Consider the following 13,320-nt stretch of genomic DNA (forward strand, 5'->3'; position numbering starts at 1 on the left):
CTCTCTCCTGGGGAACACTGGAGTGAGAGATCCCACCTCCCCGAGCTCCAGCCCGGCGGAGTTCACGAATACAACTGTTCTTCACACTGGGTAGCATTAGGCGTTCAACAACTTTTAGACACAAATACCTTTACCTCATACGCCATTGATAGCTACTCAGCAAGGCCGGGCTGCATGAAGTTAGCCAGCATTTTCACAGCAGGCGCCCGCCTCTCAGCCGGTTTATAACGGACTTGCAGTCGGTGCCTTTGGCGCGGGTAGCGCCCACAGCGGAGGACACAGCGAAAAGATAATGTCCTCCGCATTGCTGAGGAAACGTACCTTCGACACCTCCTGTGGTTTGTCGTCGTCAGAGTCGAAGTCCTTCAGTCCTCTGTGCTTAATTTTCCACATTCTCGGGCTGATCCGTCGGAGGAGAAGCAGACTGCTGAGTAATGGGGGCGCTTGGGCTTTTTCTCGTTCCCTCTTCCTCTCCCACACGCTGGAGGCTACATCGAGTTCAAACTCCAACAAAATATACGAGGGCGGGCAGCACCATCCGAGACTCCGACAGACAGACAGACAACCGCCAACCTGGAGCCAGCAGTTCAACGCTGCCCAGCAGCACTCTTCTAATCCGTCACATGATTAACTGATGACAGTGTTTAGAAGGATTAGTTCGACCAATCGCCGCAAGATCAAGGGCGACTTTGCTTCCAGCCTCCTGTGGGGAGAAAGATCAAAGGGGAAAACTGGTAATAGGAGAGTTTCTCCTCTCTCCCCTCCCCTTCTGCAGCCTCCCCCTTTCTCACTCCCCACTATCCTCTCGCACCCTCCCCTCTCTCCCTTTCACCTTTTCCCCTTTCTCACTCCTTCACTTACCTGGGGGGCTGGTGCATTAAGAAGTGTTAGCGACAGTTAAAATTACCTGCCTTCATTATTTTGCCTTTTGTCCTGGGAGTCCGGGGTACTTTTTAATTGCTCAAGAGTTTGGCCAAATTTAAAATGAGATGACCAGCTAAAGTGAAAAGAAGCAGTACTCCTCTCACAGTCTTTTATTCCTGAGTGATAAAGCTTAGCCGACAACAAAACATCACTGTTTGGAAGTGGTACGTTTCAGCTGCAGACCAACAAAACACCTGTGCCTTTCTTTTGTTGTGCTGAAATCTCTGAAAGTGCATCAATTTATCATGCATGCTAATCTCGACAACTGTACTAGCCTTAGATGATTTTATTTGTAGTCATGTGCTCAGGCCAGAGTTCATTCAGTATAGTTGTTTTGAAGCCATGTTTGTTGGGAAAAGGTTGATGGGGGGGGGGGGGTGGAGATTGCTGGCGGTGTTGAAGTTTGTTGCATGCTTAATCTTGATCATTTCCACAACAGCCGTTCAGAAAATGGGTTGGGTATACAGTTAGCAGCTTCAGGATATCCGAACAGGATGAAGATAAGATCAGAGAACTATGGCGACGGATCAGATGATCCGAAAGAATGTGGGGAGTAGAGCTGTATACTGGCATTCTAAAGAAAAAAAGTGTCCAGCAGGTACTTTCACCAACACCCATTTTGTAGTCAAATTTAATTAGTGTGACCCACATACCAAAAATGCAAAAGACCCTTGCATTGATGAGCCACAGAGAATAAATCTGTTCACATCAAAAAATTGACTTGTTTTTGAAAATCCAATTACAAAGTGGACTCAAGCTTTTTTTTCTGTTGTTTGACTGCCTATCTAATGCAAGAATTGGACTTCCTCTGAACCAAAATCTAATAAAAGTTCCATTATCTTGCCAGTGGCTCTCACAAGCTGTATTTCAAAGTTAATATATCTGTCAACTGAACAAGAGAACTATTTGAATGTCAATTTAGTTTCATACTTAATTCTACGTTAATATTTATTTGTTATTTATATGCATCTAATTGACTGGAAAGTGCTGCAGTTCTATTCCTCGCGGTGTTAGTTAACTGAAATATTTGGATAAGGTGTGGGCATTCCAGAAGAAATAGTGCATGACCTGTTATTATCAATAATTTAAAGCAGATCCTGTTGTGTGAGTAATCTACATGATCCTTTGGAAGGCAGCTTAGAATAAATGTATCAGATTGGTACTTCTGATGCACCTGAATGAAATTTGTTGAACTCACAGGTTGGAAGTCAGTGATTCAGTCAATCTGTTTAGAATTTTTCAAAAGCCTGTGAGGCCAAGTACATTTTAAACTAGTCCCCAAACATTTTTTTTAGGAAAGAGGATGTTGCTAGCAAGGCCAGAATTTACTGCCCATCTCTAATTGCCTGAGGAGCTGGAAGCTGAGGAAAAATGAATGCATGTCAGAAGAACCAGGGCATCTGAATTGAAGGCTCCACCTCCATTGTGGTTGAGAGGACCCACTGATCTATCTGCTCCAGCTCCCACAGTTCTACAGACACACTTTCCCTTTCTTCCCAGAACTATGCTAAAGTTCCCAGATTGCCAGCTGTTATCCCATAATTCCAGGCATTCAACTGAGCATCCTCCATCTTTTCCAGCCCCTCCAACATGATGTCACCTTCAAATATATCTTCTACTCTGAAGCACGGTGCACTCCTGCATCTTCCCCCACACACTCATTCCTTCCACACAACACCTTCCCATTGCAAACACAAGAAATGCAATATGTGCCTCCTTTCTTCTCAAAACCCAGGCCAGAAACACTCTTTCCAGGTAATACAGTGATTATTAAATAGTATATAATATTCTGTATTCACCACTCACAATATGCTCTCCTCTAATTAGAGGCAGATTTTGTGACTGCTTCAGGCCTCTGTACCCCCCTCTGCAACTGGATCCTTGACTTCCTTATCGGGGGACCACAGTCAGGGTGGATTGGTAGTAACATCTCCTCGCTGACAATCAACACAGGCACACCTCAAGGATCTACTCTCATGACTGTGTGGCTAGGCACAGGTCAAACACCATCTGTAAATTCACCAATGACACCACTATTGTGGGGAGAATCTCAGATGACAACGAGGAGGCATATAGGAGTGAGATAGATCAGCTGATTGAGTGGTGTTGCAACAACAATCTCGCATTCAGCTTCAGCAAGACCAAGAAATTGATTGTGGACTTCAGGAAGGGGACATTGGGAGAACACACACCAGTCCTCATTGAGGAGTCAGTGGTGGAAAGGGTGAGCAGTTTCAAGTTCCTGGGCGTCAACACCTCAGAGGATCTATCCTGGGGCCGAATGCATTGATGCAATCATGAAGAAGGCACACCAGCAGCTCTGCTTCATTAGGAGTTTCAGAAGATTTGGTATCTCACCAAAGATTTTTGCAAATTTCTACAAATGTACAGTGGAGAGCATTCTGACTGGTTGCATCACAGCCTGGTATGGAGCCTCCAATGCACAGGATCGAAAGAGGTTGCAGAAGGTTGTAGGCTCAGCCAGCTCCATCACAGGCACAACCCTCCCAACCATCAAGGACATCTTCAAGAGGTGGTGCCTCAAGAAGGTGGCATCCATCATTAAGGACCCTCACCATCCAAGACATGCCCTCTTCTCAATACTACCATCGTAGAGGAGGTACAGGAGCCTGAAGACCCACACTCAACATTTTAGGAACAGCTTCTTCCCCTCCGCCATCAGATTCCTGAACAGTCCATGAACACTACCTCGTTATTCCTCTTTAGCACTATCTATTTATTTCTTTATTGGGTAACGTAGTAATTTTTATGTCTTGAACTGTACTGCTACTGCAAAACAACAAATTTCACAACAGTGATAATAAACCTGATTCTGAAGAACACCTGAATCAGTCCACACAATGATCATAAGCTTCTGATTGCCTGTCATTTTGATTCAACATACACTCCTGATCTGACCTTTCTGTCAGCAGCCTTTCCCACACCATACAGTGAAGTACAATGCAAGCTTAAGGAACATCTTTCACCTTGGCACAATCCATAGATAACATAGAGTTCAACAATTTCAGTTAATGATCCACTGTTCTCATTACAGTTCCTCTGCAGAAGCAAAATACACAGCGGATGGAAATATGAAAGATGAAACAGAAAACTCTAGGAAACCTCAAAAGATCAGAGAGCATCTGTGGAGAGAAACAATAAAACATTTACAGTCAATGGCATTTCACCAGAACAAATCATCGACATCCATTTTTCTGTTTTTTATTTGACCCATTACAATTCTCTTTGCCTTGCACCATCATTTTGTCATTCCATCTTTTTGCCTTCTACCATATCAAAGCATCTCAAGATATTTATGTTTTCTAGTTCTACAGTAGTTTATAGAACAGAGAACATAGAGCAGTACTGCACAAGAACGGGCCACTTGGCCCATGATGTCTGTGCTAACCATGATGCCAATTTAAACAGCACATCAGCTTGCACATAGTCTATAATCCCGCAATTCCCTGCCTGTTCATGTGTCTATCTAAATGCTTCTTAAACTTTGCGATTGTATCTGCTTTCACCACATCCCTTGGCAGCACATTCCAGGAACCTACCACTCTCTATGTAAAAAAACTTGTCACATAAATCTCCTTTAGACTTTCATCTTTTCACCTTAAACCTATCCCCTCTAGTTTTTGATATTTAACCCCTGAGAAAGACTCTGACTATCTACCCTATCTCTGCCTCTTGTAATTTTATATATTTCTATCACGTCACTCTCAGCCTCCAACACTGCAGAGAAAACAGTCGAAGTTTGTCCAACCTCTCCTTATAGGTGATACTCTCTAATCCAGTTCTAATTCTGGTGAACCTCTTCTACACCCTCTCTAAACCCTTCACACCGTTCCTGTAATGCAGCATATTGTGTAGAATACTCCAAATGTGGCCAAAGCAGTTTTACACAGCTGCTAGATGACTTCCTGACTTTTATACTCAACACCCTGACTGATGAAGGCAATCATGCTATTTGCCTTTTTTACCACCCTATCTACTTGTGTTGCTACTTTCAGGGAGCTATGGACTTGTACCCCATGATCCTTCTATACATCAATGTCCCTCAGGGTCCTGTCACTTACTGCATACTTTCCTGTTACATTTGAAATCCCAAAGTTCAACAGCTCACACTTGTCCAGATTAAACTTCATCTGCCATTTCTCTGCCCACTTTTCCAAATGGTCTATATCCTCCTGAATCCTTTGACAACCTTCATCATTATCCACAACACTGCCAATTTGTGTGTCATCTGCAAACTTACTAATCAGCCACCTACATTCTTGTCCAATATTTATATCACAAATAGAGAACCCAGCATTGATCCCTGTGAAACACCACTAGTCACAGACCTCCAGTTGGAATAACACACCTTCACCACTACCCTCTGCCTTATATGGCCAAGCCAATTTTGAAACCAATTCTCCATGTTTCCCATGTGCCTTAATCCTCTGAAGCAGCTTACCATGAGGGACCTTGTCAAATGCTTTAGTGAAGTCTATGTATACAACCTCTACTACCCTGCCCTCATCTTCATTAGCTCGTGAAAAATCTCAATCAAGTTTGTAAGACATGACCTTCTCCACACAAAGCCATGCTGAATATCTCTACTTAGTCTATGCTTTTCTGGATGCTGTCTCTGAGAATCTTCTCCATTAATTTCCCCATCATTGGTGTAAGGCTCGCTGCCTATAATTTCCTGGTTTGTCTCTACTGACCAGCTTAAACAGAGGAACCATATTGGCCTCCAGTCCTCTGGAACCTCGACTGTTGCTAAAAAGGTTACAAAGATCCCTGCCAAGGCCCCAGTAATCTCCTCTCTTGCCTCTTTCAATAACCTGGGATAGATCCTATTAGGCCATGGGGACTTAATGCTCTTCTAAGTTCCTCCTTTGTCCTTGATTGGTCAAACCCTGTCCCTGTCCCTCATTACCCTCTTGTTTTTAATGTATAAAATACCTTGGGGGTTCTCTTTAATCCTGCTCACCAAGGACATTTCATGGACCCTTTTAGCCCTGCTGATTCCCTGTTTGTTCTCTCCTGCTTCCTTTGTATTCCTCAAAGGCTATATCTGATTTTAACTTCCTGAACCTTAAATATGCTTCATTTTTGACTAAATTTGTGACACCTCTCATCGTCCAAGATTCCCAAGTCTTGTCATTCTTGTCTTTCTTCCTCATAGGAACATGTTAGTTCTGAATTCTGACCAGCTGGCCTTTAAATGACCCCCACGTGTGAAGGAAAGTTTACCCAATAACAGCTGCTCCCAATCTACTCTTCCAGCTCCTGTCTAATACTGTTGTAATTGGCCTTTCCCCAATTTAGCCCTTTCCCCCAAGGGCCAGTCTTATCCTTGTCCACAATGATCTTAAAACTTACAGAGTTATAATCAGTTTCCAAAATGCTCTCCCACTGAAACTCCAATTACTCGGTCAGGCTCATTTCCTAATACAAGATTTAGTATGGCCCCTTTCCTGGTTGGATTATCTACATACTGTGTCAAGAAACCCTCCTGGATGGACCTAACAAATTCTGCCCCATGTAAACCGCTGGCACTAAGGGAGTCCCAGTCAATTTTGGGGAAATTGTTATCCACTAGAACTACCCCATTGCTTTTATATCTTTCCATAATCTGCCTACATATCTGTTCCTTTATCTCCTGCTGGGTATTGGGAGACCTGTAGTATAGCCCCATCTTAGTGATTGCACCTTTCTTATTCCTGAACTCTACATGTATTACCTCGCTGGACAAGCCCTCCAGCATGTCCTCTCTAAGTGTCACTGTGACATTCTCCCTGATCAGTAGTGTAACTTAATCAGTAGTGCGGCACGGTAGCATAGCGGTTAGCGCGACGCTATTACAGCGCCAGTGATTGGGGTTCGATTCCCGTCGCTGTCTGTAAGGAGTTTGTACGTTCTCCCATGTCTGCGTGGGTTTCCTCCGGGTGCTCCGGTTTCCTCCCACATTGCAAAGACATATGGGTAAGTTAATTTGGGTTCAAAATGGGCGGCGCGGACTCGTTGGGCCGGAAGGGCCTGTTAACACGCTGTAAATAAAATATAAAAAATATAAAATTTTAAACTTCCCCAGACCTTTTAAGTCTCCTTCCACTGAGTCTGAAACATCTGAATCATGCAACATTGAGCTGCTAGTCCTGTGCTTCTCTCAATCAAGTCTCTGCAATAGCTACAACATCGTAGTTCCATGACTAATCCGGGCTCTAAGTTTGTCTGCTTTATCCGTAATACTGGTTGCATTGGAATAAACACACTTCAGTCCATCAGCCCCACCATGCTCATTATCCTGGGCCTGCCTGTCCTTCCTTTCAGCCTTACTCGACCTAACCTCTACCTTCCCATCAATCCTATACTTGCTGATCTACTACTCTGGTTCCCACCCCCATCATGCTAGTTTAAACCCTGCGAGGATATTGGTTCCCCCTCCAGTTTAGGAGCAACCTATCCTTCTTGTACAGGTCCGACCTGCCCTGGAAGAGAGCCCAGTGATCCATGTACGTGAACCCTTCATCTCTGTAATCCTGAGATTACAACCCTAGTTTGTTTATGTATTTGTGTCCTGAAGATTTTAAACATATTATGCTTTCAGCAACACACAAAAAGCAGGAAGAACTCAGCAAATCAGGCAGCATCTATGGAGGGAAATGGACAGTCAACCACAGACATTATGCTTTCCTTGCTCTCTAAAACTTAAATTATTTCTCTCAGTAGATATTTTAATATATCAACAATTTTATTCACTGAAGTGGTTCATAATGTAAATACTATTTGTTATGTTTCAGAAGATAGGCTTACTACAATTTGTAGTAGACATTTGATGCAAATGATTTTAAGTTTTTAGAAATTTGATCAATATCATCACTTCACTAACAAAATTTATTTAAAGTTTTAGTTTCGGCTGTTCTCGTCAGACACATTGAGACAGAACTTACTTTCTCATCTTAACTTATACTCGTCGTCTACTGATTAATCAGCTGTTCCAACAGCACTGAAAAGGTCTTCCTATAAGTATCACCCACATTTTGGAAAATGCGGCTAGGATCTATTCTGCCAGATCATCACTCAGGTAAACATCAGATCAATTTTCTGCCATTCTCCTGAGCTGCTGCCCTCTCCAGGCAGCTGACAGTACTCAGACAGAAGCGGATTCATCTCTGCATATTGACATTCAGTAGCATCATCTGAATGCATTCTTGTCATACCCTTACAGGCACTAACTGTGCATGCTTCTAATCTTCCAACCATGAGATCTGCATCCTGGACTTCTTAAATTAGGAAAGATTGTCAAAGCAGCAGCATTCTCATGATCTGAACCAGCGCCTCTCACCCATCAACTTGTGGATTCCTCCCTGCATGGCTGAAAATCCTTAACCTATTAAGCAGGACCAGTGAATATGTTTCAGAAATAAAACCTCATATCTGTGGTTAGTTATTTCAAGCCACAGGTACACTTGGATTTACAGGCTGCTGTGTCTGTGAAATCATTTTGCCAGATTTACTTGTGAAGGACTAGAAGTCTTGAACAGAAATGCCGAATTTGAGCATGCTGCAGTGCTTACTTTTGATGACAAGGAGGAGAATGAGTAAGTAAGTAAAAACAGAGTATGGTGAAGGCAGCCTTGAATAACATTTGGAAGTAGACTGAATGCATGTAGCTACATGCATTCTATCAGGACTAGAAGTAGGACATTAGGTTATGTTGCATTAGGTCATGCAGTTGCATTAGGTCATGCAACTTGTTATGACCACAGGTCAGGCAGATCACACTATCTTCCAGCAACATTCTTCAAGACACCCTCTGCTGCACTTGGATTTCACCAAATATGTCATGACTTCCACCTGGCACCTTAGCACAGAACCCAAACTCCACATAATGAAATCCAGATATTAACTTCTGCACACTTGTGTGAGGTAAATTTCTGTGATGGTGTTTGCAAATGTGATACTTCCTGTTCAGCCATGCTAGTCCCTTATTCTCTCTGTGGTTTACTTGCATCTATAGGGCGTGAAGTGTAAAAAAAAAGAACAATTTGTATTCAGTAGCCTGGTTAAGCAAAGTCACTTTTGAAAATAATTCCATTCCGAAACACAGTACATATAAGGGCAAGCTTCAAGCAAGAAGGGAAGGAAGGACGTATGGTTGAAAGCTATGTAGTACTTGGCCTCCAATCCAACAGACACCACATTGCTGACCTACCCCTTGCTCATAATATTCATTATCCGCACTTCAGGTTAAGACAACATATGGATGAAGCATATCCCTACCACTGTGATTATCTGCTCACTGTTATTGTATGTGACCTTGTACTTCTAGGAAGAAGGAAGTAAAGGAAGGAAGTTGAGAGTGATCTGAAGAGGTGCAAGTGTACGTGTGAAGAGGTGTTGAAGGAACTAATAATAGAGCAGATGTAACATGCTGTAATAGGAGAAGCACGATGTGCAATGATGTGCTGCAGTGATCGTAGGAGAATGCTGATAATTGAGAAGGGTAGTAAGGGTTAAAATTATGCAAGGCCAATCAAAGAAATTTATAATTTAGGTGGTTTAAGTACTACAAGGTATTATAATACTTGTAAAGGTATTGTATTTCTTCCAGCACTGTAACCATGCCCTGCAGTGATATCTACAGTATTGCCCTATTCTGTTACCTCTGCCCAATTGCGCTAGGCAGCATGCAAATACATCAATGGATGTGGTACCTTTATTCAAGTAAGGCAGTAGAGGTGAATACAAGCCATTGACTCTGATATCAGTAGTAGGAAAATTATTGGAAAAAGTCCTGAAGAACAAGATTAGTCTACACTTGGAAAGGCAGCAATTGATTAGGGATAGTTGGCATGGTTTTGTTGGTGGGAGAACCTGTCTGACTAACTTAACTGAGTTTTGTTGATGAGGTAGCTAACTATATTGATGAGGGTAGTGTAGTTATTCTGGTTTACATGAATTTCAGTGAGGTCTTTCACAAGGTTCCACATGAAAGGCCAGTCCAAAAGGTTAGAGCCCGTGGATCCAAACAAGGCCGCAATGCCAGTCAGTGGACTGTCAGACATGGGAGATCAGGGAGCAGTCAAGTGTCCCTGATTACTACATTTGCAAGAAGTGTGTCCAGCTGCAGCATCCTAATGATTATGTTTGTAGGAAGTGATTCCAGAGCACATGGATCAGTTGGAGTGGTAGTTGGACTCACTAAGGAGCATACAGGTGGTAGAGAATGACATAGATAGGAGCTTCAGAGAGGTGGTCACACCAAAGGTCCAATCAGATAAATGGGTGACCACATGGAGAGGCAGGCACATAGTGCAGGAGTTTCCTGTGGCTATCTCTCAAACAAGTACACCAGTTTTGGATACTGTTGGGTGGGGATAGCCTCTCAGGGGAAAATAGCAGCAGCAGTCAGATCAATGGCACCATGACTGGCTCTTCTGTAAAGCAAGGTAGGGTAAAATCCAGGAGAGCAATATTAGGGAACTCTATTGTCAGGGGCACAGATAGGTGCTTCTATGGCCACAAGCAAGACTTCAGGATGGTGTGTTGCCTTCCTGGTGCCAGGGTCAAAGATGTTTCTGATTGGGCACAGAACGTTCTGAAAGGAGAGGATGGGCAGCCAGAGGTTGTGGTCCATATTGGTACCAATGTCACAGTCAGGAAGGAAGCTCAATACATTATAGAATTTGTGGCACTACCTCATAAAAACAGAGGACTTCCAGGGTCTTGCCTAAGATTAAGCCAACAAACAAGATTAAATAATGTGTTCATCTAATCCTGTCTCTTGCAACATGCTTATGGTAATTTTTTTCCACATACAGCAGAGTTAACATCGTGGTGATAACATCATCTGCAAACTTCTAGATGGAGTTGGTGTAGAGGATGCAGCCTTGTTGGGGCACCAGTGCTGAGACTAATCGTGGCAGAGGTGTTGCTGCCTATCCTAACTGATTGTGGTCTGTTGGTCAGGAAGTCAAGGATTCAGTTGCAAAGGGAGGTGTTGAGTCCCATGTCTAGGAGTTTGGCGATAAGCTTACTTCAAATTATAGTATGAAAGGTGGAGCTGAAGTGAATAAAGAATAGTCTAACGTAGGTGTCTTTACTGTCCAGATGCTCCAGAGATGAATGTAGGGCCAGGGAGATGGCATCTGCCGTAGACCTGTTTTGGTGGGAGGCAAATTGCAGATGATACCACTAGAGGGCCATATCTTATATAACAATGAGTCAGAGCACAGGAAGGAGATAGAGAGTTTAGTAACATGGTGTCATGACAACAACCTTTCCCTCAATGTCAGCAAAACAAAAGAGCTGGTCATTGACTTCATGAAAGGGGTGGTGTACATGCTCCTGTCTACATCAATGGTTCTAAGGTCGAGAGGGTTGAAAGTTTCAAGTTCCTCAGAGTGAACATCACCAATAGCCTGTCCTGGTCCAACCACGTGGATGCCTAGGCCAATAAAGCTTACCAAAAGAAATTTGGCATGAACCCGTCAACCCTTACCAATTTTTATCAATGCACCATAGAAAGCATCCTATCTGGATGCATCATGGCTTGGTATGGTAACTGCTCTGCCCGTGACTGCAAGAAACTATAGAGAGTTGTGGACACAGCTCAGCACATCACAGAAACCAGCCTCATCTCCTTGGACTCTGCCTATACTTCTCTGCCTCAATAAAGCAGCCAGCATAATCAAAGACCCCACCCACCCTGGACATTCCCTCTTCTCCCCACTCCCATCAGGCAGAAGTCTGAAAGCATGTACCAGGCTCAAGGACAGTTTCTATCCCACTGTTATAAGACTTTTGAAAGGTACCCTTTTGCGATAAAATGGACTCTTGACCTCACAATCTGCCTCGTTATGATCTTGCACTTTCTCTGTAGCTGTTACACATTTTTCTGCATTCTGTTATTGTTTTACCTTGTACTACCTCAATGCACTGTGGAATGAATTGATCCATATGAATTGCATGCAAGACAAGCTTTTCACTGTACCTTGGTACATGTGACAATAATAAACCAATTCCAATGAGTCTTAAGGTAGCTATGAATATGGATAAGTCTGAATCTTGCAAGAGAGTATTAAATTGGAGCAGGGCAAATTACAAGAGTATTAGGCAGGAACTAGGGAGAGTTAATTGGGAACAGCTGTTTTTGCGCAAGTCCACATCTAGTGTTTAAACAGCAAATGCACAGATTACAGGGTAGGTATGTTCCAGTAAGAAGGAAGAACAAGGATGGCAAGGTAGGGGAACCTTGGATTATGAGAGTGGTGCTGAATTTAGTCAAGAAGATAAAGGAAGTGTATGTAAGGTTTAGGAATCCAAAATCAAACAGGTTTATAAAAGCGATAAAAGAAAACTCAGGAAGAGAATTAGGAGAACCAGGAGGCGCCATGAAAAGTCCTTGGAAAATAGAACCCCAAGGCATTATATATGTACATCAGGAACAAGAGGATAACTAGGGAGTGGGTAGGACCACTCAAGGATAAAAGAGGGAACATGTGCTTGGAAGCAGAAGTCGTGGGCAAGGTCCTAAGTGAGTACTTTGCATCAGTATTTACCAAGGAGAAGGAAATGGAGGATAGTGAGATCAGTGTGGAGCGTGCTAATACACTAGAGCATATTGTGATAAAGAAAGAAGTAGCGTTGGGTCTCTTGAAGAACGTTAAGGTGGGTAAGTCTTCAGGGTCTGATGGGATATACCCCAGGTTATTGAGAGAGGCAAGAGAAGAGAGTTCACAAGGCCCCAGCAACCTCTAGCCACAAGTGAGGTCCCTGAGGACTGGCAAGTAGCTAACCTTGTTCTGTTGTTCAAGAAGGGAGATAGGGATAATCCTGGAAACTATGGACTGGTGAGTCTCACTTCTGTGGTAGGGAAGATAATGGAGAGGATTCTTAAGGATAGGATTTATTGACATTTAGAAAACCATAGCCTAATTAGGGACAGTCAGCATGGCTTTATGTGGGGCAAGTCATGTCTTACTAACTTGACTGAGTTTTTTGAGGAGGTGATGAACGTGATTGATGAAGGTAGAGCAGTGGATGTTTTCTACATGGATTTAGTAAAGCGTTTGACAAGGTTCCTTATGGTAGGCTCATCCAGAAGATTAGGATGCATGGGATCCATGGTGTCTTGGCCGTTTGGATTCAGAATTGGCCTGCCCATAGAAGACAGAGGGTAGTGGTTGATGGGACTTATTCTGGCTGGAGTTCCATGACTAGTAGTGTTCCACAAGAATTTGTATAGGTACCTCTGCTGTTTGTGATAGACTTGTATGAAAATGTGGATGGCTGGGTTAGTAAGTTCGCAGATGGTACAAAGGTAGGTGGCATTGTGGAGAGTGTAGAAGATTGCCTAAGGATACAGCGGGATATAGATCAGTTACAGATATGGGT

At 43.1% G+C, this 13,320-nt stretch overlaps 1 protein-coding gene across 1 annotated transcript in view; it reads right to left on the reverse strand.

Annotated features, from left to right (window-relative positions):
- Nucleotides 1–992, reverse strand: part of LOC127575098 (testis development-related protein-like) — a 122,457-nt gene extending 121,465 nt beyond the window's left edge. The window contains exons 1-2 of the mRNA XM_052024751.1: nucleotides 862–992; nucleotides 322–703 (exon numbers count right to left, since the gene is read on the reverse strand). Of these exons, the coding sequence (XP_051880711.1) occupies nucleotides 322–393 (72 nt within the window). The 5' untranslated portion in view covers nucleotides 394–703; nucleotides 862–992. The remainder of the gene's footprint in view (nucleotides 1–321; nucleotides 704–861) is intronic.
- Between the last annotated feature and the right edge of the window lie 12,328 nt (nucleotides 993–13,320).

This window comes from Pristis pectinata, chromosome 10 (assembly GCF_009764475.1).
Source record: "Pristis pectinata isolate sPriPec2 chromosome 10, sPriPec2.1.pri, whole genome shotgun sequence".
Lineage (NCBI taxonomy): Eukaryota > Metazoa > Chordata > Chondrichthyes > Rhinopristiformes > Pristidae > Pristis > Pristis pectinata.